Raw genomic sequence first — 27,054 nt, forward strand, 5'->3', positions numbered from 1 at the left:
CTGTGCCATCTGCTATCAGCTATGCCAATTGTCCCGAATCTGTCACAGGAAATGGCCCTGATTTAAATTTGGCTGCTTGGAATCTCTTCTTTTGTAATGCATCTTGGCTGCTGTTCATATTCTGTGGACATGAGTTTCATTTAACAATATATAGATCAGTCAAAAGTGAAAAAGTAAAGCTCTATCTAAAATGAATTTTGTTTTCTAAAGGGTAAGAATTGCTTATTGTTATGGTGATTTTTTTTTTCTACCCCAATGACACTCAGGACAGGTGTGGTGGGTTAGTTCTGAGCACTGATGTGGTGGGGTACGTGGTCCTCTTTGGGTTCAGCCAGAAGTTCACCCACCTTGGACCTCCTCTGCAAAGCTACAGATCGTGTTGCCAAAACTTTGCTGCACCCTCCTAGCGGTAAGGCTGCTACCATGTGCAGATCCAGAGTGTTGCAGGATGGATGCAAGCTCCTCAAAGTACTGTCCTAGCAGTAGGCTAAGCCTTGGAGGGCCAGGGCTAAGAAAGTGTTTAGTGTGGGGGACAATTTTTGCTAGGAGAGCAACCTGCACTAATATGAATTCTGTAACTTTTCCAGAATTCTGGAACTTTTTTATTACATTTTTTTTTACTGGAATAATTACTATGCATAAAAATCACTAGCGTTATTACATTACTACATTACCCAATTTCAACCCCAACTTGATCACTGACTTCTTTCTATATAGAGCAGTGTTTCTCAACCAGGGTACCTCCAGGGTGACATTCTTCTCACTAAACAACAATAAAGAAGTCATTCTTCCTACTGACACTACACTAATGTATTGTGAGCTGTGGATATAATAAACATAGTAGGGGTTCTCTAAGGATCTGCAAGGTATTTCAAAGGGTTACCTTGTGTTATAAAGGTAAAAAAACACTGATATGGGCCATCATGACATTCAGGCTCTACTCTGGTTCCCCCTCCTCACCCTGCCCCTTTTACATTTCCTTTTACATGGCTTGTCTCTCCTACAATAAAATGCCTGCTTGTAATTTGTAAGTTTATTTCTACTTACAATCAGTCCTCCTCCTTTCTAATGAAGACATGATTAGTATAAAATAGAAAAACATCTATGGGGATAATAGGTGAGTTATTATACCTACCTTTACTGGTATTCTGTGCTCGGAGCGGTGGACGTGACATCACCAACCTCCCAAACAGATACTAGAGAATGCTAAGCAGTCTGAATATCTTGCAAGAAACACTTCTGCACTTAGCTGGAGCCTCATTTTACATAATTTGGGCTTCTCTGTATAAACTGGAATCTTGCTGGAAGAATGAAGTCACATTCACATCACATAAGCCCTGTAAGAAGAATCTGGAGTTAGGCTACGTACACACGGCAGATTTTTATCGCCCGATAATCGGCATCGGCCAATTATCGGGCGAAAATCTTCCGTGTGTACAGTCGGTGTCATCCATCGTCCGGACGTCCGACCTGCCGGATCCATGGACGATGGACGACAGCCGATCGTAATGAAAGGGAAGGGGAGAGCGCGCAGCAGGGTGCCGCTCCGTCGCTCTTCCCCTCCCCTCTCCATAGAGCATGAACGGTGCTGTATGTACAGCATGGTTCATGCATCTTGCAGCCCCTTGTCGTTGGAAAGGATCGTGAAAGATCCTTTCCAACGACAAAAATTGCAAGTGTGTACGCAGCTTTAGTGTGACTGTAATAAAAACCTGCGTCCGATAGTCCATTTATAAACTTTAGTATAATCTATATGTATAAACTGTAATATAGTCTATATGTATTAATTATAGCAGTGGTCACCAACCAGTGGTCCTTGAGTAAAATTTTGGTGGTACACAGAAAAATTTGGACATTATTTGCAATTGTTGTTTTATTAATAATAAAACAAAAATATTGTTCTAATAAATTCTTATATTCTGTATGACAATTTTAGCCTTTATATTGCACTAAATTACCAAACTGTTCTAGAGACCTAAAAACAAGGGAGGCGCAGTGTGACGTCAGGGTAGCCTTGTAGTTGTAAGAGGCAACCATTGCCGAGCTGTACACTTCAGTATTGTTTCCACCATTACAACAGTCACCCCACTCCGCCAATACCGATTCTCATTTGATTGATTTATTTTATTTGTTTATTTCTCAGATGCTTTTTTTTTTAGATAAGTATGACCCTAACTGTGTATTTTCTTTACCTGTTATATTTAATGGCATCATAAAGTTTGACTTTGATAACTATAATTTCTTGTTTGGTCTTAGATTGGAATGAAATAAACTCATAATGAGTGAGAAAAAGCAAACAAATATATAACAATAATATAACTTCACTTAACTGTGAGCTGATCAATGAATCAGAGCCTCCACAGTCCTCATCAGGCACCATTAGGAAGATCAATATTTTACAAATGTATTTATAAAATTAAAAAAATTCATGTTAATGCTCCGCAGGATTTCAAATGATAAATTTAGTGGTCCTTGAGGTCCGAAAGGTTGGTGACCGCTGGGCTATAGTATAGTCTTCAGTATATGTAGAAACTATAGTATAGTCTATATGTATAAACTGCACTGCAGCCACCAAGCTGGGTGGATATTTGGATGGTGATCAATCAAGATCACTGGTGCTTATAAGGTAGCAAGAAAAGCAAACATAGAAAATGTAGAATTCTCCATATCAGCATTTCTTGACCAGGATTCTTCCAGAGGTTACTAAGATTCCTTGAGCAACGTGAAATTTGAGAAATTGTGAGGTCAGTTTATTAGACACTAATGTTCTTTTTGACTAACTGTAAGGGTGACATTCTTCCCTATGACCAGCAATGTAAAAGACATTCTTTCCACTAACCACCAAATTATTATTCTGTGATCTATGAATATACAGTTAGGTCCATAAATATTTGGACAGAGACAACTTTTTTATAATTTTGGTTTTGTACCTTACCACAATGCCAAAAGACCTAGACGTCCACGGAAGACAACAGTGATTATTGATGGCAGAATAATTTCCATGGTGAATAGAAACCCCTTCACAACAGCCAACCAAGTGAACAACACTCTCCAGGAAGTAGACGTATCAATATCCAAGTCTACCATAAAGAGAAGACTGCATGAAAGTAAATACAGAGGGTGCACTGCAAGGTGCAAGCCACTCATAAGCCTTAAGAAGGCCTGGCAGAGCATTAAAAAGGAGGAAACCCAGCATCTGGTGATGTCCATGGGTTCAAGACTACAGGCTGTCATTGCCAGCAAAGGGTTTTCCACCAAGTATGAACATTTTATTTTCAGCTTTTTAATTTGTCCAACTACTTTTGAGCCCCTGAAATGAAGTGATTGTATAAAAAAAGGCTTTTTTAATGCAATCGTTTTGTTCAACCCACTGAACCCCGTTTCAGTCCAGTCACTGTTCAACCCCGTTTTGTCCAACCCAATTAAAGCTGAAAGTCTGCAGTTCAACTGCATCTGAGCTGTTTCATTTAAAATAAATTGTGGTAATGTACAGAACCAAAATTAGAAAAAAAAGCTGTCTCTGTCCAAATATTTATGGACTAACTGTAGTAACTATAAAAGACCTGAAAGTTACTTCAAGGGTTCCCTCATGTTAAAAGGTTTGAGAAGTCGGTTATATACATTTATATCTACTATTGATTATTGAATAATAATACAATACATTGCAGGTTTATGTATCTGTGGGTGCTGTGTGAATTCCCTGCACAGTGACGGGCTTTGCATTGGACATACCAGGCCCTGTACACTGAGATCTGCTGATAACCCACTCACAGATTCAAAGGTTCAAACCAAAATGTGACCATTACCACAAATGAGAGCCCATAAACCCCACAACTCAATAATATAGACCTCCCAATACTCTGCGGCTAATGAAGTCAGTGCTTCCACGGTACATCCGATAGGGTCCAATTACCTCACAGGGTGAATGTTTTATGTGGATAACATGCGTCAGCACATTTTTAGTGTTTTTTTCCTAACTTTTTGAGGTTTTTATACACTTTTCAGCGTGTCCTATTTCTTTTATTAGGATTGTGTCAGTGTGGATGAATGGGGTAAATTGCGCCGTCCCTGCGTCAGGACTGTGTTACGCCCTCATGAATAGAAATGGGTGAATTGAATGGACGTTTGGAGACACTTTCACACATTTATTAGTATTTGTGTGGTAAAATACGTTTTAATATTTAATAATATTTATGTCATTTTTTTGTTACACACTTATAGCTTGAAAGCTGTGCCAGGGACAAGCAAGTTGTGCAGCAGCCATGAAAGGGTTATCCTCCTCCTCCTCATGCTGCTGCCATTGTGCGGCCTCCGCCCTCCCACCATGAGTCACTCCGCACCGCCCCCTGCTGTCTGTCTCTAGGTGATGGTGCGGCTAAGATGGACGCTGTGTGATGGTGTGTGCTGCCTGTTCCCCCCGGACTCCGTGCCTCAGACCCCCCCTGTGTGTGACTATGGAGGGACAGGCAGAGCCCCTTGTCTAGATGAGGAACCCCCTAGGACTCTCCTCGTCCTCCTGCTCCTGTGCTGCTGATCCTTCCCTCCCCTTGCACCATGGCTGGGATTATCAAGAAGCAAATCCTGAAACATCTCTCCAGGTCTGTTTTCTGTCATTGTGATCCTTCATGCCAGCAGAAACCCCTAGCAACCAATCAGCAGTCCCCTCTCATTGCTCTGGCTGCTGTGTTCTCCTGTAAGGTCACATCTGGTTGGCTGCTGGGGTTGCTGCACTTTGCTCAGCCTTACCCTTGCTGCCTATAAATGGGGGTAGAAATGATTTATGGGGCAGCACACCCTTAAAGGAGGTATGGTGACCCCCTGAGGTGGCACAGGGCACAATGGGTGTGGGGGTATGTGGTGGGGCTGAAGGGGTTTATTAGAAGGGGCATCTTGGTGGCAGGAGCAAAGTATGAAGATGTTTTACTCGCCTTGACGTGGGAGGGTGACGTGACCACAGGAAATGGCAATGGGCTTTGTAAACATGATGTCACGCTGTAGGGTCCAAGGGTGACATGTGTGACTGGCGGTGTCTGGTACTCCTATGGTCCCCTGTCACCGCCTATGCCAGAGGACTTCTCTCATCAGTTATTTCCATCCTCGCCCTTTTTTTAAGGAATTTACTACAGCCAGGCATGTTATTGGGAAGAGGCGGAGAGCAATGACAGCGATCCACAGATTAACCCCCAGCACCCTGTTCTGTCACTTAGAAGGTCAGAGCCAGCCTGCCAGCAAGGAACAGGTTAAGTGGCAGGATCTGGCGTGGCATCCTTACCCCCCAAACATTCAGCGAGGTGCCAATGGCCCCGTACTAGGGCTGGCATGACCCCATACACAGATTAGGACTCACTGTCTAGGAATGTCAACTTTGCCTGATCATCAGTTTGTGGAATTATAATAATAATAATCATGTTCTTGATGTTTGTACACTCCGGGCACGGGTCAGGTTTCTTGGGCTTGGCTGTGTTTCTATGTCGGCCAGATCTGTTTAAAAAACATGATGTCATTCAGGAGCGCTGTCTGCCCTCTGCTTACATAAACGCGCAAAGATTCGGCTTTTATTCCAGGGTGTTGTACATGATAATGGACTCTGAAATATGGAGTTGGAAGATTCATCCCAAATGTTGGCTGATATAGGGGTAGCCATGCAGGCTCACCTTCGTGCCCATGAGCCATTTCTTTGTTACTCCTTTCAGCACAGCTTATGTCTGAATGTTACCCTTTAGCCAATGCCAGGTGTCTGTGTGCCAATGTTCTGGTACTGCCAGGTGTCTGTGTGCCACTGTTGTGATGCTGCCAGGCGCCTATAAGGCTCTTTCTGGGCAGGATCCCCCCCCCACCCCATTTTGGCTTGAGTCCCAACTTTACAGCACCCCCAGTGTTTTATGTGTCTTCTTCAGACTTAATGCCACCTGCCTGGCACACCTACTGAGCCCGTGAGATATCCTCATTGTGCTCACCTGGTGTGTGTGTGCTACCATTCTAACACCCTAATGTATATTTGTACTGTTTATCACCCTCCCCATCCACCTAGCACCCTTTTGGGACTTGGATGTGGTTCCATTTTGGCACGTCAAGTTACTTTTGAGTTATTTGTATTTGTTCCCCTTTCCTCCATCCCCCAGATAGCCTGTGTGCTGCCTTGCCAATAATGTGCAGGTGATAAATTGTTCCCTGTGCAGGTTCATCCAAGTGGTGACAGCAAGGCTGTGGAGAAGCTAACAATGGGGCGCTATCAGTTCTGGTCCTAAGCAGCCAATTCAGCTGAGCGTTTTTTGTTGGCATCCCTTGTGTGTTGCAATGTGCATTATTCACAATAGTTTTCCCAAGGCACCACAGCAATGTGTGTTTGGGGTCCTTTTACAACCCAACATCCTAACCATTGTACATGTTGCATTAATGCAGGTGTTTCCACTTAGGATCCATGTGTTAATACAACAAACTTTTGGGATCAGTCTCCTTCTCTATGTGACATGGAATCACTGTCATTGCGTTGGAGAATTGATTATACAATGTGTGCCCCACTGTTACAATCTCCATCTCCTTAATTCTCTGCTAGTAATGCTTTATCCTTCCAGTGATAATACATCGCCTCTTGTAATCATTCCTAATTATGGATTTGTCTGTTCTGGTTGTGTTTTTTATAGTTGTTAATAAAGGAGTTCTCCGCTCGGATTTTTTTTTCCTCCCTGTTTATCCTAAGAATCCATAAGGCTATCAAAAGGATTGCAGAATAAGATCTGTAGGTGTATGGTCAGCATTTCACAACAATGACAATTCACATTTTATCACAGGAGCAGAGCTTTACCTGGCTCATCACTGCTAAATAGGGAGAAGATTGACTATCGAGGAACAACATTTTAAGTCAGTGTACTCACACCTGGCAGATTTAAACAGACCATAACAATGTGTATGTAAGGATTCTATTTCAAAATATCTGGTAATTTGCTTGCCAAGTACCTGAGAGCGCACGGATACGGCTATTGCAGGTAGGTTTGGTATTTCCGAGTCATGTTTATAGATTACGGTGAATCACTTCCTAAGATACCACAAGCATGAATAATTGAGAGTCCATGAATTATACAGAGATTGCTCTAGATTCTCCTTTTTATACCCTGCCTTACTACTGCTGGATCCCTAGAATTTCCTTTCCATGTGACTTCAGCCAGGCCTGGCTATTGGCTGCTCAGGCAGTGAGGGTTTTATGGGGTACAGGGTGTGAGTACACATGTACCTCATACCTGGAAGTACAAGGAATTTGTAGGGGGATGGGGTTTGGGGAGAGTTCTGGGTAAGGTGCCGACGCAACAGGGCTCCTACTAGGGAGATTTTTAAAAAGATCCCCTTTAATGTATGCAGGTGCTGCATTCCAGATGTTATGCTATAGCTTGGTGTTCAATCTCTGGTTACCATATCGAAATCCATATGTGGCACCCTAGACTTGAAAGTTAAAAAAATGTCTAGGCAAAATTTTATACTTTTCCAAAATTGAAAGTGAGGTTGCACCAGACATGTGTTAAAGCTGAATTGTGGGGAGTATGAAATGTTACCGTGCAGTTGGGTTCCCTGCACCCTGTAAGAGTTAAGTGCTCACTGATGCCTAGCGTGAAAGTAAAAAGCACTTTTTTTTTTACTTTATTCCTTCTCCAGCAGCCAGTGCTCCCATATATTGGGTTGTGGTTGGGCCCTTGGCTAGCTCGCTCAAAATGTAGGACTCCTGGTTTTGCTTCATCAGAGCCTGTGACCAATGAAGCACCTTAGAGAAGATAAGGAACTGGTTGTACAAGAAGAGAGGGTCTGCAGCAGAAGAATGAGATGCTTTTTACTGGGACCCTGTGTAAAAACAAAAACTCTACTTTTGCATTGCAGGGAAGCCCCCCAATGAAGTGTGAATTTTTCACTCTCCCTGGAGTTGAGCTTTAGGGGTAGAATTTACGCTTCTTCTCAGTGCTGTCTTTTAAATGAGAAACCAGGGGTTAAATATCCAGTGGGGATACAGACATTAAAACCTGACAGGTGTAACTCCTTTCTACAAAAAAAATTATATATATATATATATATATATATATATATATATATATATATATAATATATAAAATCCAATCTTTATATATATCTTTATATGGTCTGCCAAAAAGTTCACATCTGTGTTGGTGTAAGGACGCATATTTGGATTGACACTGGAAACATGTTCAATAGTGCAATAGGAATCTGGTGTCAGAGACCAACCACAGTACAGTGCAGTGTTCTCCCCAGCCCCTTTTAGCTGTGCGCACCACCCGGCACTTTTTAGTAACCACCCGGCTGTTTTTATGTGGCTACTGAAGAGTTGGGTCACAATACAGGGGCTGCCACCCACCTACAATTTCCTCCTACCCAGGTTTTAGATTCCTAAAATCTTGGGTTAAGTTGACATAAGCTCAGATTCAGTATTTCATTTGAGATGACTTCTTTGTCCCCCATCTTTTTGTTTTTCCAGTGGAGAATGGGGATAGGGGAAAATCAATGAGCCTTCAGCATGTGTCACAGACTAAAAGTTGTGGGTACTGTTCAGTGATGGAAATGTTCTGACTAGCAGCTAAAAATCTAGAAAATTGTGGAAAATATTGGTGTATTGCCAGCCCTGGTGTGTGATGAGCCATTTGTCTGACATGTATGTCTGGGCAAAATAGATGATTTCTGCACACTTTCCCATGGGACTACAACAACCTCTCCTCTGTTACATAGGGAGGATTGTTTAGGATTTAAGTTCAGTGCATGAGGTTACAAGGACGATGGCATTCTGGCAAAATCCACAGATATTTTTCTGCGCTTTTAAAAAAGAAAACAAACCCAGCCATCCTATCTGAAGACCAGTAAATTTTAGGTTATGCCAAGACATTCTTGCAGACCCCAAGTCATAGGTCACTTGGCAAGTATAAGCTATGTGTGTTGGGTACATGAACAAGGTCTTCATGAATTATTTTTCTTTGTGTGTTCTTTTTATTACCTAGATAAGTGCATTTCATGGATCTTTGTGCTTCAACTTATAACATACAAAGTGATGTTTAACAGATTTCAGCTTAGATATTAAAAGCCAACTCTAAATAGAAGATCTGGTGAAATCTAGGCTTAGTCGACATGCCGACTGACCTTATTCTGTTTCCTCAGTGACACAGATTGCCTGTAAATTAGGAGACACATGAAGGACGAGGTCTTTGTGCGTCACAGCTACAAAGTAACCTTTCTCTAGGGCTCCATATAACCCTTATCTCGCTAAACTCTACGTACCAAGAACTGATTTTCACATCTACGTTTAGGCGAGTCTGACACCTTTAGTCTCTGTGCCTATTTGCAGTTTTATCTCAGATACATGTAATATCTTCAGATGGACTGTGAAACAGGATGTACAGGTTTTTAGAGGTAAAAGGGGAAATGGAATGTGTTTTCACCAATTGCATATTTCATATTTGTGAATCTGTGCGTTGCCTAGACAGGTTCACTTTAGTTGCCTAATTTGCAAGCAGTATATAAATATGTTCAGCCTATGGAAATAAAGAAAGTTAACCCGGGGTACCCCCTGATCTGAGGAGTGGAGATCACAGATGGCGAGGGCTTCACCTTGACCCCCTATGACAGAGTGAGATGCCTCAGTGTTTCTCAGTCAGTACATTGTCAGGAAAGTTGCATGCTCCCCATACCTGGAAGTACCAAAACATTTTCTTCTATCCTTGCAACAAAGTAGAGAAGGCGCAAAGGTGAGTATCAAAAGTTTTCCGGGATGCTCATAAAGTAAACCCACTACTATGACCTGCACGGGCAAGCAAGACTGATTTTTTTAGGCGGGCAGCACAGTGTCTCAGAGGTTAGCGCTCGGGCCTTTGCAGGGATGGTTCCCAGGTTGAATCTCGGCCAGGACAATCTGCATGGAGTTTGCAGGTTCTCCCTGTGTTTGCGTGGGTTCCCTCCAGGTGCTTGCATTCCAAAAACATGCAGTTAGGTTAATTGGCTTGCCCCCCAAAATTTATCTTAGACTGTAATAAAGACATATGACTATGGTAGCGATATTAGGATGGGAGGGCCAGCTAGTGACATGACTATGGTCTTTGTAAATCACTGCGTAATACGTTGTTGCTATAAAAATACTGTGTGTGCGTAGGCCTGCTCAATTAGGTTTCATGTAGAGGTCTGCACATTAGCTAATAGATGGTTCGCTTTCTCCTCTATACCTGTCTCTTTTTTCCATTCCTGCTCTCTTCCCCTCTTCTTTCTCTTTTTGCCTCATCTCTCTTTCAGCTTTTAAGGGCAGCATTTAGTAAAAATTGTCTCATCACTATATCTCCCAGACTTTCTATAAACACCTTCCTTTTTGTTCCCATAACCTGTGCTCTGCGGCTCTGCCTGCATCTGCATAGCCTTTTTACTCCATTGGATAGTCGGAGGCAACCATGAGAAAGCATACCCAAAAAATGAATGGGGACAGAGCATGCATGCTCGGTAAAAAGAGCAACCAACTCGGACTTGGAAAGGCTGAGCAGAGGCATAGAAAGCCATGAAATGAAGATCAGAAGATTGTGGGATCAGGAAGAAAGCTAAGTATTTTACCAGGTGGACTTCACTTCGGACATTGATGGTTACTGAAAGGACACCCTCACTAATAATAAAGTTGTTCTTCAAATGTGGAAGAATCTTTGAAAGATTTTGTATAAAAGTATCAGGCAGCTGTTTTGTAGAGCTTAGTTCCTTATGTTACTTTGTGTCTCATCAACAAGATCATGTAGAAATCCAAACCAGTCAGTGCGACAACAACTTGTTTACCCTCCTCTTGTAAATCAGAGTAATTTGAACTTTGGATTTATGTGAGGTTTACAGCTGGGTTTGTGATACCATCTGATCTCTGACCTTTAATAATACGAGGCACAGTCTGGTTATCTTACCCCACATGCATTGCAGTTTATATAATGCTTTGACATTTGTGGTTTCACCACAGTGGGGATTTCTATACTTGTTTCACAGAGGAATTAAGAATTAGTAGAGGAAGAGATTAATTGAGAGGATGGCTAAAAGTCACACACAACTGGAATTTACTGTATTTATAATAAAACAGCAATGAAAACCTATCCTGGCTTACCTTTTGATATTTGACCTATATAGTCTAATTTTCCTAAAGTTCATTTACTGACAACTTTTTCTTTAGAAAATGGAAGGTTTACACCCTATGTCAGGTTTTTGTCTCTGTCTGTGTTGCTCCGTTTAAATTTGTCAGTACCATTTTGCCAATGGAACAAGGTGAGGGGAAATGGCCCGATGGGGATTTTGGCCCTGATTTATTAAAGTTCTCCAAGGCCGGAGAAAATACACTTTCATCAGTGAAGCTGGGTAATCCAGCAAACCTGGATCGGATTTCCTAAAAGTCATTAGCTCTTTGTTAGCAAATGTTTTTAATTCTGGACCAAATCCATTCCAGGTTTGTTGGATCACCCAGCCTCACTGATAAAAGTGTATTCTCTCCAGCCTTGGAGAACTTTAATGAATCAGGGCCTTTGCCTCAATGTGCACAACCTTTCTTCCACTTCTTTTTTGGTCTCTGAGGTAGGAAGTAAAGGGAAATCTCTGCAGTGGGAAACCAACCTGAAAGTAGTTTTGAGCAGATTTAGATTCCAACTGGATGATCAAGTTTGTAAATTATTGAGGATCTTAAACAATTGCCATGTTTTCCATTACCTGTTTTTCCCCACATCTCAGTGCTACAGATCTTTTCAAGCCTGCTTCCAGCATTTGCTATTACATCAGCTGCATAGCGATGAGCATTGCTGTGCAACGTGTGTCAGTGTAGCCACGTGTAGTCTCAGCCAGGAGCAAATGTAAGAGAATGGGCGACAGTGCGTGACAGTTGCCAACCCATAACAAAAGGAGCGTGAATAAATCCCTTTATGGTAAGATCACGTGGAATGGCACCAGAATTAACCTTTACATTACACATTGCAACGCTCAGTTACACACCACTGTGCAATGTGCATTACCAAAATTACACCAGGTACTGAATGCAGTACATGGTAACGTGTGTTTAATAAACGCTTTGAAACTTGTCACATGCAGGAATAATCTTGAAAATAAAGAAGTTTCATACCAAAGGTCAAAATATTTACTACTTATGGCATCACCCAACCTAGGGCAGCCTTGCCCAAATATGCAAAGGTCCACTGATGTGGCTGCTCACACGCTTTGCTATCAAAAACAGGAATTGCCCTTATTGCTCTGATTCACTATTTTTTAATATTGACCCTTAAAGTGGAAAATGTTAGAAGAAAAAAGGCACAGTTTTTTGTAGAAAGTCTGAGTATGTATGTCTGTCTGTCTGTCTGTCATTTGCAACCCCGATCTGCAGAACCAGGCCTATGCAGAATGAAGCTGCTGGTAGTCCCTTAAACAGCGTTTTTCATGATATTTCACTTTACTCTAGAATGCAATAAATAACCTGTTTTACAGCTGTAGAGTAGATTTAGCTTCCAGAAAAGAAGAAATGAAAATCGCTGTGGTAATAAAAGCTCAGCAACAAATAAAACATGTTTTGGAGTTGTGAAGCTATTCCTTGTCGTTGTTATGATTGTTTCTGAGATTCTATGATTATTTTACTGTAAGTGTAAATTGTAGTGTACTGTAAGTGGCTCTAATGAGATTGCCTTTATCCCAATACAACACAGACGTGTAAAAGAAAGGGTTTGGCACACATGTCACATAGCTGGGAGGCTAGGGGTACTTTTTTGGCTATCTGTAAGGGTGATGTTCTTCCCAATGGCCAGCAATGTAAGAGGCATTCTTCCCATTGTTCATCACACGAATGAACTGTGATCTGTGGATATAGTAATTATAGCAGGGGTTCCCTGAAGACGTGCATTTTAGTTCATAGGGCTCCCCCATGTTAAAAAGTTTGAGAAACACTGGCCCAAAAGTTGCAATATTTTTGCTGTAGTGAACCTTTAATTGGCTTCTAGAGAATGTTGCCATCATTTAGTCATCTATATGGTTTTTCAGGTTCTCTCCTCTAATGAAGAGGTTAATTTATTCCTAACGTTTCAGCGCTTCCAAAGCTGGGTTGGCACAAAGTTTTTATGTCTCCCACTTGGATATCATCAGCCTTCTGCATTCTTGCCGAGGAACTGCTCTTAATTAACTCTGCTAGTTGTCGTTGGGAAGGAAAAATCGCTGACTGGTTTCTGCTTCTGGTCAGCCACTGTTTGTTTTTTAATAGTCCCATATTTATTTTAATGTTGATTTTATTGGTTTACTTTTGCTTGGTTCATTTTCACTTATATGGTTTGTAAATAGACTGTGATTGGTCTGTGGGCCATGTAGAATTGTTGGTGGAATCATTTTTATTGATTTTTTTTTTTTTATTATTGTGCAGATAGAATATAAAGAAAAGGTTAAAGTAAATCTATGGCCATTTTTTAGGATAATAACATTTTTACCTCTTTTTGCCCTTGATCTAACTTAATCCATGCTGCCTTTCTCTGGTGCATTTTAACTGCAATTCCTAAACCTTTACATTGTCACAAGTCTTTACTGTCCTGGCTGTGCCTGCACAGTATTCCCCCATAGATTTTTGGTATATAGCGCTTGTGATCCATTCTCCTGCAACATGAGATCAATAGCGTTTAGTGAACGGATGCTCGGACACATTGAAAAAGAGTTCTCAGCCTGGTCCATTATCCAAGATGGCTGTTCAAGCTTACATAGGACTCTCAGTCTTTACTCCCTGTGGGCGCTGAGGCCCAAAGGTTATTTTTTGCAGAAGGGATAGGAGATGTCTGTTCTGCAATATAATTACCTTACCTGCCCGTTTACAGTTTTTTATTAAAAACTAGCCTGCCTATGCTCCATCATGGGCACCGTCATCTTCTGCGGCTTATCACCTGGGAATCAGGAACTTTAGTCATTAGGATTGGCCAGGCGTAACTGTAATTCAGTCCCATCAGCCCAGGGAGATGGTGAGATACCCAGCACATTCCGGCATTCTACACTGGGCTTCACATGTGCAGCTCAGTATACTACCAAAAGAAAACAGTGAACACACATGTAAGCATGTTTTTGTATTACAGAAGGACTGCCTGGTCCAATTTTTTGTACATGTTCCACTTTAAAGTGAACCAACTTTGTACCCAAACTTACCTTCCGAACTGTCAGCTGCAATATGATTGGTTGCCTGGACGGCTCTTTGTTTTTTTCCCCTCTACACTGGAATTGGCTTTCAGTTTTATTTCAGTTTCCACCTCTCTTGTTTGCAAAGTGAGCTGGTGACAGGTTGCAGTGACCCAGCACATTTTTGGTCAGCCTCAAGGCTCAAATTCTGCATTGGTTTAGTAAAGGGAAAAAGGATAATGCAAAAGAACATTTTCAAAGTGCAACTCCAGCTTTTGAAAACCCGGCCACTCACTGTCTGATTGTACATCTTATATACAATCTCTTTTCAATCAACAACTACCTGAAAAATCCAGTCTAATGATTTCCTACCAAGTTATCTCTCGCCCTGCATAATTACTGCATTTAAATCATAATTTGCTTTTTTTTATATCCTATTTTATTAAAGCCCCAAATTTGCCGAGGCAATCAGGTTGATAAGTGAAAAAAAACAGTGTATGGAAGCAAAGTGGTGGCCGGAATACCAGTTTTATGGGCCAAATGGGCTTGCACACTGCATGAAAACTTCCAAGTGCTCTGCTCTTCATGACTGTCAGCCAATTGTTCGAGCACTGTTACATGACTGATGAAATAATGTGAATGAATGGCCAACACGACGTTTCGGCACTGGCCGCAGGTAGGACAATTGGTACTTCTGGGTGATCCAGCAAACCTGGAATGTATATGGTCCAGGATTCAAAACATTTGCTAGCAAATAGCAAATGACTTTAAAGAAATCTTTTCCAGGTTTGCTGGATCACCCAGCTTCACTGGTGAAATTGTATCCTCTTTAGCCTTGGAGAGCTTTAATAAATCAGGCCAAAAGATGGAGTACTGGTGATCAAAGTATAAAGGGGAGGTCCTTTGTGGAGACACTGTCACCTTGCCCTACTATGCTGGCACATTAATTTGTCAAGGTATTCTTACTTCCTAGAACAAGGTGGGTATTTGATTTCTGAATCTCTAAGATCATTTCACCAACTATAAATAGAACACCAGAAAACTGCTAATTGTTCCTCCTTATTTAGAACAAGATAGCTTACATCTTCCACTATACATAACAAAAGGACACAGGATCTGTAGACTGCTCTATCAGATCTGGGTCTGAAGGCTTGTGCCAATATTTGTGTTGTTTGAACAAGGTTGAAGTGTGGTGTAGTATTTATACCTGTTGTAGTGGGGTGTAATTTCAGCCCAATGCATCAAATTTGGAGCGGTGTGTTCTTCCACTAAAGCAGCGTTCATTTGTCTGCTATTTAGCATAGACGTTAGATTCATGTTATTTGTAAAATCCACCCTCGTATAAATATTTTATCCCTTTGAGACTGCTGTAGGGTTTCACCATCTTTAATGTGATGTCCGGAGAGGGGTAGGGAGCTGTAGTGGGGATTTGATGCTCTTGGACTGGTTGAACATTTCAAGTAAATAAAAATTTAAGGGACAAATACTGCAAGTGAACATTTCAAACATGATTTTCTTTGCTTTTACCTAGATTTTATTTTTTTAGAGATGTGGCCAAAAAAAGTAGACAAAGGGAAAAGAACTAGTCGGCAAACTGCACTCCAATTCTCCTTATACTTGATGTCAGAGACTGCAGTTGGGTGAAACAGAAAATCACATTTTGAAAAACCTAAATTTTCAGCGTTTTGGGAACATATCCCTAGTGTTTGCTTTATTAATATTGTATTATTTTAATTTTAGTTTAGTTTAGTTTTCTGTAAACCAGAGTTACTTAAAAACCCTTAAATATACTATTGTCATCAAAATTGGAGAGGGTTGGGGTAAGACAGAAGTCTTAATGCAAATGTAATTCTTGCTGGCTTTAAAAATGTCATTTTTATTTTAGCTTTATTTCACAAAATAGGAAACAACATTTTTTTAAAATTCTTTTTCACTTGAAACATGTCTTCATACCCCTTCTGCAGATTGGTTTGTTCTCCTCAATGCATCACTATAGATTATTCATTACTAGGTCAGAGCCTTTGATATCTTCCAATCAACCACACTATTTCCTCTACAGACAAAAACAGGTCTGACTGGTCAGAATAATAATGATAATGATCTGCGAAAAAAATAGATGCAGAAAGTTTGTTGGGTAAACTTAGAATGTTGCCTCTGTCACAATGGAGCCCTTAGCAATGAGTACAGAGTAGTTTGTGTGCTTGTGGAGGAAAGTAGAATGAACTGATAAAGAGATTTTCCGACCTGATGACAGTTGTGTTATGGAGACTCTATTACACGTGGCCTGATTACCGCTAGTGACACTTCATTTCACATCACTAGTGGAAATCGCCTGATACACCTCCGGAATCGCATTCTCACCTCCGGAAAGGACACCAGACATTTTTTATTAATACATTCTAATAGCTGCTTGTCCCATAACTGCAAGTTCTCTAATTAGGACAATAAACTAGTTTTGTAAGCCAATTTTAGGACAAATCTGGGATTTGCCTCCTCCCTTTTTTATTTTATATGCAGGCTTCTTTCCATATAAATGCTAATTATATGAGACTGTCATTGCTACTCATAGGATAATTTACAGTGCTGCTGTAGGTAGGGTTACCAAAGTAGAGCGATAATGAGCAACTCTCAGTTTCTAGTTAGTCCTAAGGAAAGGAATCTTGTAACTCCTGAAACATGTTGGCTTTTTCTGGTGAATTTTAATAAAACGTTACAGTGTACCCCCGTAAGATCCATCCCATCCAGATCAGTATTCTCCCTAGAAATTTTTTAAGCTGGGTGGGGAAAAAGCTGTAAGTGGTTGGTGGCCTCTGTATTGTGACCCATATTTTAATAAAACAGCTGGGTGGCTACTGAAAAGTGCCAGGTGGTACTGCTGGCTAAAAGTGGCAGGGGAGAACACTGCATATGATTTCCTCCAACCTAATGCCACATTGGATTCCATTTGTCAGGACAGAATGTAAGAGTGAATATTGGCAATGGAATAGAGACAGAAATAGAAAGCTGACGCGGGCTATGTGTACACTGGCCATGAGGCTGCGGTGTGTTTACCAGTTCCTCATGCCAGGAACTGCTGCCTCTGGGGAGATGCTACATGTCAGCACCGCTAACACCAGCTATCAAATGTGCAGACGCCGGTTCTTTAAGAACATCTTATGGGATCGCAAAGCATGTAACCCTTCCCTGATCTATCCAAAATAAGAATTTTGCTGTAGTTTCCTTTGTGATTTACCTTCAGTTTCAAGGAAAATAAGGCATTCATAATCTATTTCTAGAAAAGCTCTCACTTGCACTTTTGTTTTTTCATATTGTCTTTTCATTAGGTCTGTTTATAAGTATTGCACACACAGGTGTTTTTATGTTTTAATATCTAAACCAAAAGAGGAACTAAAATTGGGTTTTGGTTTACTTTTTTTAATTTTTACAAAGTTTGCTGCTAAAATGCTGCTTTACATTTTTTTTTTTTTTTACTTTTTTGAAAAATGTAATGCAAATTACTTCAGCCATGGAATGTTGGGCTTTCTCAGAAGAAAGCCTAGCACTAAATGCCTCTGGACTTCTGCTAAGTGAGGAGCCATATAAATGCAAATCTGCTTTGTAGGTAAGGTTTCTCCTCTGCCTCGGTTATCTGAGTCTTGTAAAGTGAAATGAAATAAATAGCAGGAGATAAAATTACAATCTGTTTATGGTCGAGTAATAAATTATTTGGGAGGTGGTTGAGGTGGGAAACAGGCATCAATTGCTGATTGAAATAGAAATGGACGAAAAAAAAATACAGCATTGAGTGTTTTGTCGTTAAAATAATACGTTATAAGTAAGTCTTCACTTTAAAGAACACCTCTAAACATCCAATCTGGCGTCATATTATAATGCATACATGGCACAATCCCCTTCTCAGGTAATGCTGCTTGGTCCAGCATTGCCAAATGGGGCAGGGAGCCCTCCAATGCCTCGACTAGAACCACTTCTACCCTATGTGGGGATTCTTTATTCTTGGGGAGTGAACATCAATGTGGGGATGGGAAGGTAAGGTGAGTAAATGCTGCTGGGGACAGGAGTAGTAAAATGTGCTTGTTGCTTTTTTCAATCTATTGACAGAACAGAGGTTTGGTTTTACTGAAGTTCTACATGTCTTCATCTAACAGGTCTGTCAGGTTCTTGCCCTTCTCCATTCCATTCAATATATTGTGTGGTGTGTTGTTTGCTTTATGTTAAACTGGTATTCCAAATAGGCAGACGAATTCTTTAAATTACCTGTCGGACATAACCTCCAGAGTGCACGTCCCACTAGAAATGATGAAATGTTTATAAACTGTGTCATAGGTTATAACAAGACTTTTCCTCTTTTTTTTTTTAGGTTCACGAAGAACCTTTCCCCTGACAAGATCAATCTCAGCACTCTTAAAGGGGAAGGTCAACTGACAAACCTGGAGCTGGATGAAGATGTGCTTCAGAACATGCTGGACCTCCCCACCTGGCTTTCCATCAACAAAGTCTTCTGCAACAAAGCTGCTATTCGGGTTGGTTCAACTTAACCTGTTTCTTCCTCCTGTTTGGTCCTAAAAGCTTATTTTTGTATTTTCAGACTGATGAGGTCATTAGGACATGGACCAATACTATGGGTGGGAATTGTGCCCATTCAGTTGTGATCTACTATAGAAACCTGCAGATAAGATCAACTATACAGATTTATGTTTAGATTCAGGGTAAACTTGTATGTTCAAGTTTCACTATAAAGAATGTGGTTATAAATAAAAATTAAATTTTAATTAAAATATAAATAAAGTATAAACTGTAAATCATAGTATTTCCTCTTTCACTTCCCTGTAAAGCAGTAGAACTGCTCATTTCATCATTTTTCTTTTAGTGCCCCTCCATGTTTGGATAATGATAAAATATTGATAGAATAAAGTATGGTAAAACCCCTTATAGATTCTTTTTTAGTTCCCCTGTCTTGGAAATCTCGCCATAGTAAAGGAAATATTTTACAAGTTGTCACTGGAACCCGTGTGCCCATTGAAATTTTTTCTCCATATTCCTGTTACAGTGAAAACTCAGAATTTTTTAATTTTTTTTTTTTTTTTTTTTACTCATTTTAAATTCCAGTGGCAATTGTCACATGAACGAACAGAGAAGAATCTCTAGCAGGAACATGGGCAGCAATACAAACCTGACAGATTGTGAGATTGTGTAACCCTTCTGTAGTTTATCACTAAACAACAGTTGCAATTGTAGTCTTGTAAGCTTTTTTGCCACTTAAGCTACGTACACACTTCCAATTTTTATCGTTGGTAAACGAACGACGAACGATCCTGCACGATATCTGCGAACGATCGTATGGCACCGATCCTGTACATACAGATAACGACACGATCGTTCAAAGATATTGTACACACGATAGATGCGATCGTTTGAACGATACAGGAAGTGGCGCGCACCACAGGAAGTGAGCGAACGTTCGTTCACCGCGCATGCTCAGACCATGGACGATCACTGAACGACCGTACACGCGATAGATGGTCAACGATCGTCGTCCAATCCGATCCGCCGGTCCGGTCGTTCATTTCCAAGGACTATCCTCGTTCGTCGGCGTCGTTGGTTACTTTTTTTACGAACAATTTTTGGCCAATCGGTCGTTCGTCGTTCGTTCGTCGTTCATTTCCAACGATAAAAATTGGAAGTGTGTACGCAGCTTTACTGTACTCAAGAGATAACTTTTCAAAAGAGAAGGAGGTGGCTGATAGAGGTGTTTGAAATATCAGAGTATCTGAGCAGAATTAAATATTTTCTATATGTGTATTTCAGTTGTGGTCACCAGGACAAAAAAAGATGAATCTTCCCAATGGGGGCACAGCAAAAAATAAATAGGAAAACTGACAGGGGTTTTCCTCTCCTTTACACTACCCAAAACTACATTGGATTTAGATGTATTTTAGGGATCTACGTAGCCAATATAATTATTTTTTTCTTCAGTTTTATATATGTACTGAATATATTTACTTATTTATTTACAGAACCTGAATTATGATTGTCCTTTTATGTTTTACAGATCCCATGGACTAAGCTGAAGACTCACCCTATTAGCCTGGTTAGTTTTTCTTCTCAATTTGCCATTCTGATGTTTTTATGATATGCATGGTGACCACACATAATTCTAGTTGCTTTGGGTCGAATTGGTGTGGGTCTTGAGAAAGAGTGTAAGCCACTGGCAGGTTGTAGCATATTTTTTGATAGGGTTCTGGCATGTGGGAAAAACTGAACAATTAGATCACGAAGATTTTATTTGCATGAAATGAAGGTGGAACTAAACCCTCTATACTCACCTTTCCATGTTCCATCACTGGGAAATGTCATCTTCTCTCTTCTTTTCTTCCGCATCCCATTTTGATTGGCTGTGTCGGGATGACATAACCTGTGCAAAGGAAGCTGGGATTGCCAGGAATCTTCCAGCTCTGCTTTTTTGACAGTTCCTCAGCACAATTTTGGCAAGGGGTTATCGCCTGACCCTTGTTGCAATAATTACCTGCCTGACCCTTGTTGCAATAATTACCTGCCTGACTGAAAATTTTTAAAAGTCAAACTTTAGCTCCCCTTTAACCTAAATGATTTGATCAGAATGTAAAAAAGAGAAGAAAAATATTAAATGGCTCATCAGCAGAATACCTTAAACATGGCTAAAGTTTCTGAGTAATCATAAAATTCCAGTAAAGCAAATGTAGATGCAAATCTTAAAATGCAGAACTGGTGTGTGTTTCACCTGCATTAGTTCACCATTAACACTGATGGCATTGTCTTTGGAAACCTGCATTTTGTTTTTGTTCCTTACTTTGGGGATTTTTCTTTTACTCATACACAACTATCCCTAAATGAAAGAATTAAATAGAATGTTTCTTTTGATGAACAGGCACTGCAGGAGTTTATAGATCTCTGTTCCATCATATCTTTTTGTTTACTGTGTAGGGTGCTTCCTATTCCTATCCTATTCCACAAGTTACATCTTTTATATCTAGATATGTCGGGGTGTCTGCTGGACAGGAAGTGACATGGACAAAAAAAAAAAAAAAACACTTTCACAGTTTTCAACCTTTTTCTCTCTCTTTTAAATACTACTATACATCAGTTGTAAGTGGAAGCGAGCTTTATGAAAGTATAGAGTGTTTTTATAGATTGTTATGATGTAGTATTTTAGATATTTGTTCTAGTACCTAATTTCAATATATTTTATTCTATCAGTCCTTGGATAAAGTCATTATGGAAATGAGTACATGTGAGGAGCCTCGTGCATGTAACGGACCCTCACCATTGGTCACTGCTTCAGGGCAAAGGTGAGTGGTACTTTATGTGGACAATGCCATGTGTTATGCGCTCAGCACAGCTCGCACCAGACACATGGTTGTTTGTTTGTTCTCTTCTCTGTTTGTATGGGCCTTTTGCCAAAGTTCCAAAACAAAAAGTGAAATTGTCTTCTACCATCCAAAACCTATGCTATTACATGTGCACATTAAAGCAAACAGCTAAATACATCGATGAATTATACATAAGGGAGCTGTTTTACATGACAAAGGAACTCCGAATCTGTGACAATTTTTGTCTTTATATCCTTTTACAAAAGACGCTATGGATGTGGTAGAGTACAGTACGGATGTATTTTTTAGGTAAATGTTATATTTTATATAAATATTTCATAGTCAGTACATGCAGCCAGTGGTGGTTAACTAGACCCCAATTATATTGCTGCACCCTGGGAAGGCTGTCACCCTTAAAGATAGCTAAAAAGATCATTGGTATCTGTTAAACTGACCTGAGATGGCTCATCGCCCCCTAGCAACCCCAGGGGGAACCCTGGTTGAGAAACACTGCAATAAAACCTCTCATATGACATGTCATATAGGTGTGATGGGCAGGTGTCCGTAACCCTTAGATGCCATCCATATATTGTACAAAATGCCTGGTTCAGCTCACAAAGCAAACCTTAGGCTCTGATCTCCTTGTTGCAGGAGAATTGCAGCTCTAGTTGATCTATGGTGTTTAACAATCTGCAGGTGACATAATCCTGCTAAATATTTGCACTAACTGGTGTAACTAACTTGATAAAACAAACGTGACTGTGTATATTTGATGAGAGCAATATGCATACTTTAGCAGTCCGCTCTGTGTCAAGGCTGGTATGATGTGATCCAGAGCATTGTACACGGACTGACACCTGTCTGGTTGTTCAGCATTTATTTCTTTGCAAACAAAAGGCCCTAGTACAGCATACACATTTACATGCATAGTGTACCATTGTCATATGTCTGTTCTGAAATGTGACTAAGGCATTTTTTTTTACTTTTTTAGTAAGAGGAATTAGATTTCAGTCTATCTATGACTGAGGTGTATACACAGCTGTGCTAGGCAGGACTGAAGATCTGATTTTTCGCTGCAGCAATTAAAAAAACAAGTTCTCCTGAATGCGCATTCACCTGCTAATAATCTATTTCCCAAAGCCCTTCCATGACCCTGTCTGAGCAAATAATAGGTTAATGATCTCCTGCTCCTGCTCTCCTACATATTACAATGTTCAGGACTGATGATCAGATGGGATTGGGCATGGGGACAGTTTTTTTTTAAACTGGATTTTCTAGCATAAAAACCCATCTCTTGATGTTTTTTTCCCTTCTTGCTCAGTCAGAGCCAGAGCTTTACAACTAAAGGGGAAGATGGGTTTTTCTGATTACAGAGCTATAGGTAGGGGGCTTACTAGATCCTTGCAGAGAAACTATTATCTCCTCATATGAAGCAAAAGGAAAACTAAAGGTGCGTACACACTTCCAATTTTTATCGTTCCAATCGAACGACGAACGATCGATTGGGCAAAAAATCGTTCGTAAAAAAGTAACCAACGACGCCGACGAACGAGGAAAGTCGCTGGAAACGAACGACCGGACCGACGGATCGGATTGGACGACGATCGTTGAACATCGTTCGTGTGTACGGTCGTTCGTTGATCGTCCATGTTCAGAGCATGCGTGATGAACGAACGTCCGTTGACTTTCCTGTCGTGCACATAGTTCCTCTATCGTTCAAACAATCGTATCTATTGTGTGTACAATATCTACGAACGATCGTGTCGTTAACTCTATGTGCAGGATCGGTGCTATACGATCGTTCATATATATCGTGCATGAACGTTCGTCGTTCGTTTTCCAACGATAATAATTGGAAGTGTGTATGTAGCTTAACTGTAGGGCACTGATTTCATTTTCAATGGATGTACTTAGTATGTTTTATCTGGTTTAAACTGAAAGTTTAGTTGGACTTTCTTTTTATCTGGCATTATTATTTATCTGGCTTATTCATAAATTGACCGTTCTTATTTATGAGAAATACCTTTCTGTGAAGCATTTTAGCGTAAACCTATCTTAGCCTCCTGACGCACCCTAAAGGGTTGTGTTCTAATTACCCAAAGCACACAGGAAAAAAGCTGAAAACTCGTGGGCGTCATTGAACCCAGAAGAAGAATAGCATCTAGTGGGTGGAAGAAGAGGGGGTTATTAATAATATTATTATTATTAATAAACAGGATTTATATAGCGCCAACGTATTACACAGTGCTTTACATTAAAAAAAGGGGTTGCAAATGACAAACCTATACAGACGGTGACACAGGAGGAGGAGAGGACCCTGCCCCAAAGAGCTTACAATCTAGGAGGGTTAGTGCTAAAGAGAATCTGAGTATTACAGCATTACAAGTTACATGTACTGGTACAGAAATGTACTCAGTTTCTACTTTCTATTCCTTTTCTGCACTAATTTATATAAAGGCTTTGTCACGGGTAGCTCTGTCAGTTCTTGAAGATATTTTCAGCAATCAAACCTTTATTCTTTTCTGATGAACTGAAAATGCACAAATCTTTCTTGTGAAGGAGAAAAATGGACCCCATAAACAGTGTACCTGCAAAATATATTACAGCATCTAATGTGGCTTTTGCCGTGGAGCGCAGACTCTATTTCCTAAATGAATACCGTTCTGTTCTGATTGATGTCACTGTAGGACTATTTGTCAGCCTGAAGCGTCACACTGCCACCTGAGCTGTTAATCAAGCCTGTAATATCGCTGTGTTTATGCTGCAAATAAGGATGTGTGTTTTATGCTGTTGGTTTATTATGAGTTTGGAAATCAAACGTCTTACTAGCCGGTTTTATAGTGCAGTTAAATGAAAATATTTATAAGCCAGACTACAGGCCCGGAGTGTAAGTGTGTGTGTGTGTGTATGTATATGTGTGTGTGTGTGTGTGTGTGTGTGTGTGTGTGTGTATATATATATATATATATATATATATGTGTGTGTGTGTGTGTGTGTGTGTGTGTATATATATATATATATATATATATATATATATATATATATATATATATATATGTACACATATACACACACATAATATATTTTTGGGCTTGATTAAAGTATTTCCATACTTCAGAATAAAATTAAAATATATTAAAGCTAACCAGTTTTTAGACCATATGTTTACTTTTTATTTTTACCTTGGTATTCTTTTAGTAATACTCCTATTGTCTAAGGCTGCTACACACTTGCAATATTTTTTGTTGTAAAGGATCTTTCACAATCCTTTCCAATGACAAAAAGTTAAACGATGCATGAATGAGGGCTGTACATACAGCTCCATTCTCTCTATGTAAAGGGGATGGAGAAAAATGACTGAGCGGCACCCCGCTGCTCCCCTTTCCCTTCACTTTCATTACGATCATTCATCATATGTGGATCCTCCAGGGCGGACCCAAACAACAGGCGCTGTACACACGCCAAATTCCTATCCGATATCAGCACTAGAGCGATTATCGGAGGAGAATTGTCTGACGTGGGTACGTAGCCTTATGGTGGCAACCCCACTCACTGTACTGTTTCCAAAAGGAACAAGATTGTAACATTAGTAGAGAACTACAGAACACTTTCCCCAAAGCATACAAGATGCCAGAGGCAAATATCAGCAAAATAGTTGCTTGCATCCTGTTAATGATGCTTCTTTTTAGCAAAAAGTTTTGGATACCTTAACCTTAGGGTAGCGTAATGTGGGCCCATTTGAGCCAGCCGATTGTCAGACAGAAGCAACTATAGAATAGGTAGATGTGAGAATAATGCGGTTTCACATACTTGAAAGTACTGGCTATTTCAAATTGCTAGTGACTGATCCGTCAATCTGCAGGCAGTGTTGGATTGGTGTTGCTGTAGCTAGACTCTGGAGAAATGTTGCAGCAGCCGGCATGTGACTGAATGAACAGCAGCACAATATCTTGTGTGATGTTATTCACTGTTATGTCAATTCTCTGGTGATTTTTATATTATGAAGTAGATTGATTTTGATTTTTGTTTTCATATCTTCCAGTGAATATGGTTTTGCAGAAAAAGTAGTTGAAAGCATCTCCCTGTCTGTCAATTCCATCATCATCCGCATGAAAGCCAAGGCATTCAATGCTTCATTTGAGTTGTCCCAGCTAAGAATATACAGCGTCAATGCCAATTGGCAACATGGCGATCTGAGGTTTACTCGAATACAAGACCCGCAACGTGGAGAGGTGAGCTAAAGCAGTTGGATAAATTTTATAATTCTAAGGTTCTAAGGTTTTTTTCTTGCATGTTTATTTTTGATTAACAAACGCTCTTTATTTTCACTGCCTTATTTTAATGTACTGTATCCTTGAGGAAGCTGCGACTATCAGCACAAAGAGGAATTCACTCACAAGATTACAGACAGTATTGATGGCAGTTTTTTTTTTTTTTTTTGCAGTAATCCCAAGTGTGGCTCGGGGTGAATTATCATTATCCATATCAAAAGTGGTAACCCGAGTCACACTCAGGGTGGAATTGCCAGGGAGTTTAAACAGCTTACCTTGCCCTACATGCCCTTGGCGTCCTCCAGCAATGTATAGCTTCTTCTTCCTCTGGCGATGCTGACGGGGCATCTGTGTAGGCTGGTGGTGGCCTGTATCTGTGTCCCTGGAGTGTGAACGTTGGGGACACGAGGCCAGGGGAAGCGGATGCTGACCTAGCATCTGCTCGCAAGTGAGTGGCTGGGGGGCGGGACCAGGCACGAAATTTAAAATAAGTATTTTACATTTAAAAATACTTTATGCATACCGCCAGGGAGGTTAATATACAAATATAAAAAAACAATGTATTAGTGTATTTACAGGCTTGATAGGAGCCAATAAGAGGAACTTATTGCTGGGATTTATATACACTTTAATAGAAACAGCACTTTTTTTTTTTTGTAACAATTGTAACACATTTAGATGAGCCCAAAGTCTTACAATCTTGGAAGTGACATACGATAAATCAGTTGATGAGATTTTTCTTTCTTGTCTCTTAAGGTGCTGACATTTAAAGAGATAAACTGGCAGATGATCCGGATAGAAGCAGACGCCATTCAGAGTTCTGATCATGAAATAATGAGCGCCCCTGTCCGTCTCATCACCAATCAGTCCAAAATTAGAGTCACGCTGAAGAGGAGGGTGAGTGTGAATGTTCCTCATTTTATTGCAAAATACAGCATCTCTGTGTCCCTTCCATCTGTCTTTCTCTGTGAACAGATCTCTGCAAAATATGTGTTTTGGGTATTGGTATTGGTATTTTTTAGATGGGAAAAATCATTCTGTCTGTAGTAGTTTTATGTTGAGGTTCTTCTATTTCTTTTTTTACATTTATTTGGATTGCAGTACTGGCACCCCAACTCACAGGATGAAAGTGGGAGATGCAGCACTATAAGCCGCCCATCTCCTCTGTTACCTTATGCGATGCTCCCATCCTTTCTGATCCTTTTCGAGTTAGCTTGCACTGTTTAGGAATCTTAAGAACGTGAGATTGATATTGTCCTTTTCCCAGGCTATGTCTGTGAATTGGACCTCCCTACACACCGTAATGTTGTCTGAGCATA

The 27,054-nt window shown here is 40.3% G+C and overlaps 1 protein-coding gene across 1 annotated transcript in view; it reads left to right on the forward strand.

The window, feature by feature from the left end:
• The first annotated feature begins 4,357 nt into the window (after nucleotides 1–4,357).
• BLTP3B (bridge-like lipid transfer protein family member 3B) overlaps nucleotides 4,358–27,054 on the forward strand; it is a 53,897-nt gene continuing 31,200 nt past the window's right edge. Inside the window, exons 1-6 of the mRNA XM_072400415.1 lie at nucleotides 4,358–4,598; nucleotides 18,476–18,638; nucleotides 20,168–20,206; nucleotides 21,352–21,443; nucleotides 25,507–25,696; nucleotides 26,492–26,632. Of these exons, the coding sequence (XP_072256516.1) occupies nucleotides 4,555–4,598; nucleotides 18,476–18,638; nucleotides 20,168–20,206; nucleotides 21,352–21,443; nucleotides 25,507–25,696; nucleotides 26,492–26,632 (669 nt within the window). The 5' untranslated portion in view covers nucleotides 4,358–4,554. The remainder of the gene's footprint in view (nucleotides 4,599–18,475; nucleotides 18,639–20,167; nucleotides 20,207–21,351; nucleotides 21,444–25,506; nucleotides 25,697–26,491; nucleotides 26,633–27,054) is intronic.

This window comes from Pyxicephalus adspersus, chromosome 2 (genome assembly GCF_032062135.1).
Source record: "Pyxicephalus adspersus chromosome 2, UCB_Pads_2.0, whole genome shotgun sequence".
Classification (NCBI taxonomy): Eukaryota; Metazoa; Chordata; class Amphibia; order Anura; family Pyxicephalidae; genus Pyxicephalus; species Pyxicephalus adspersus.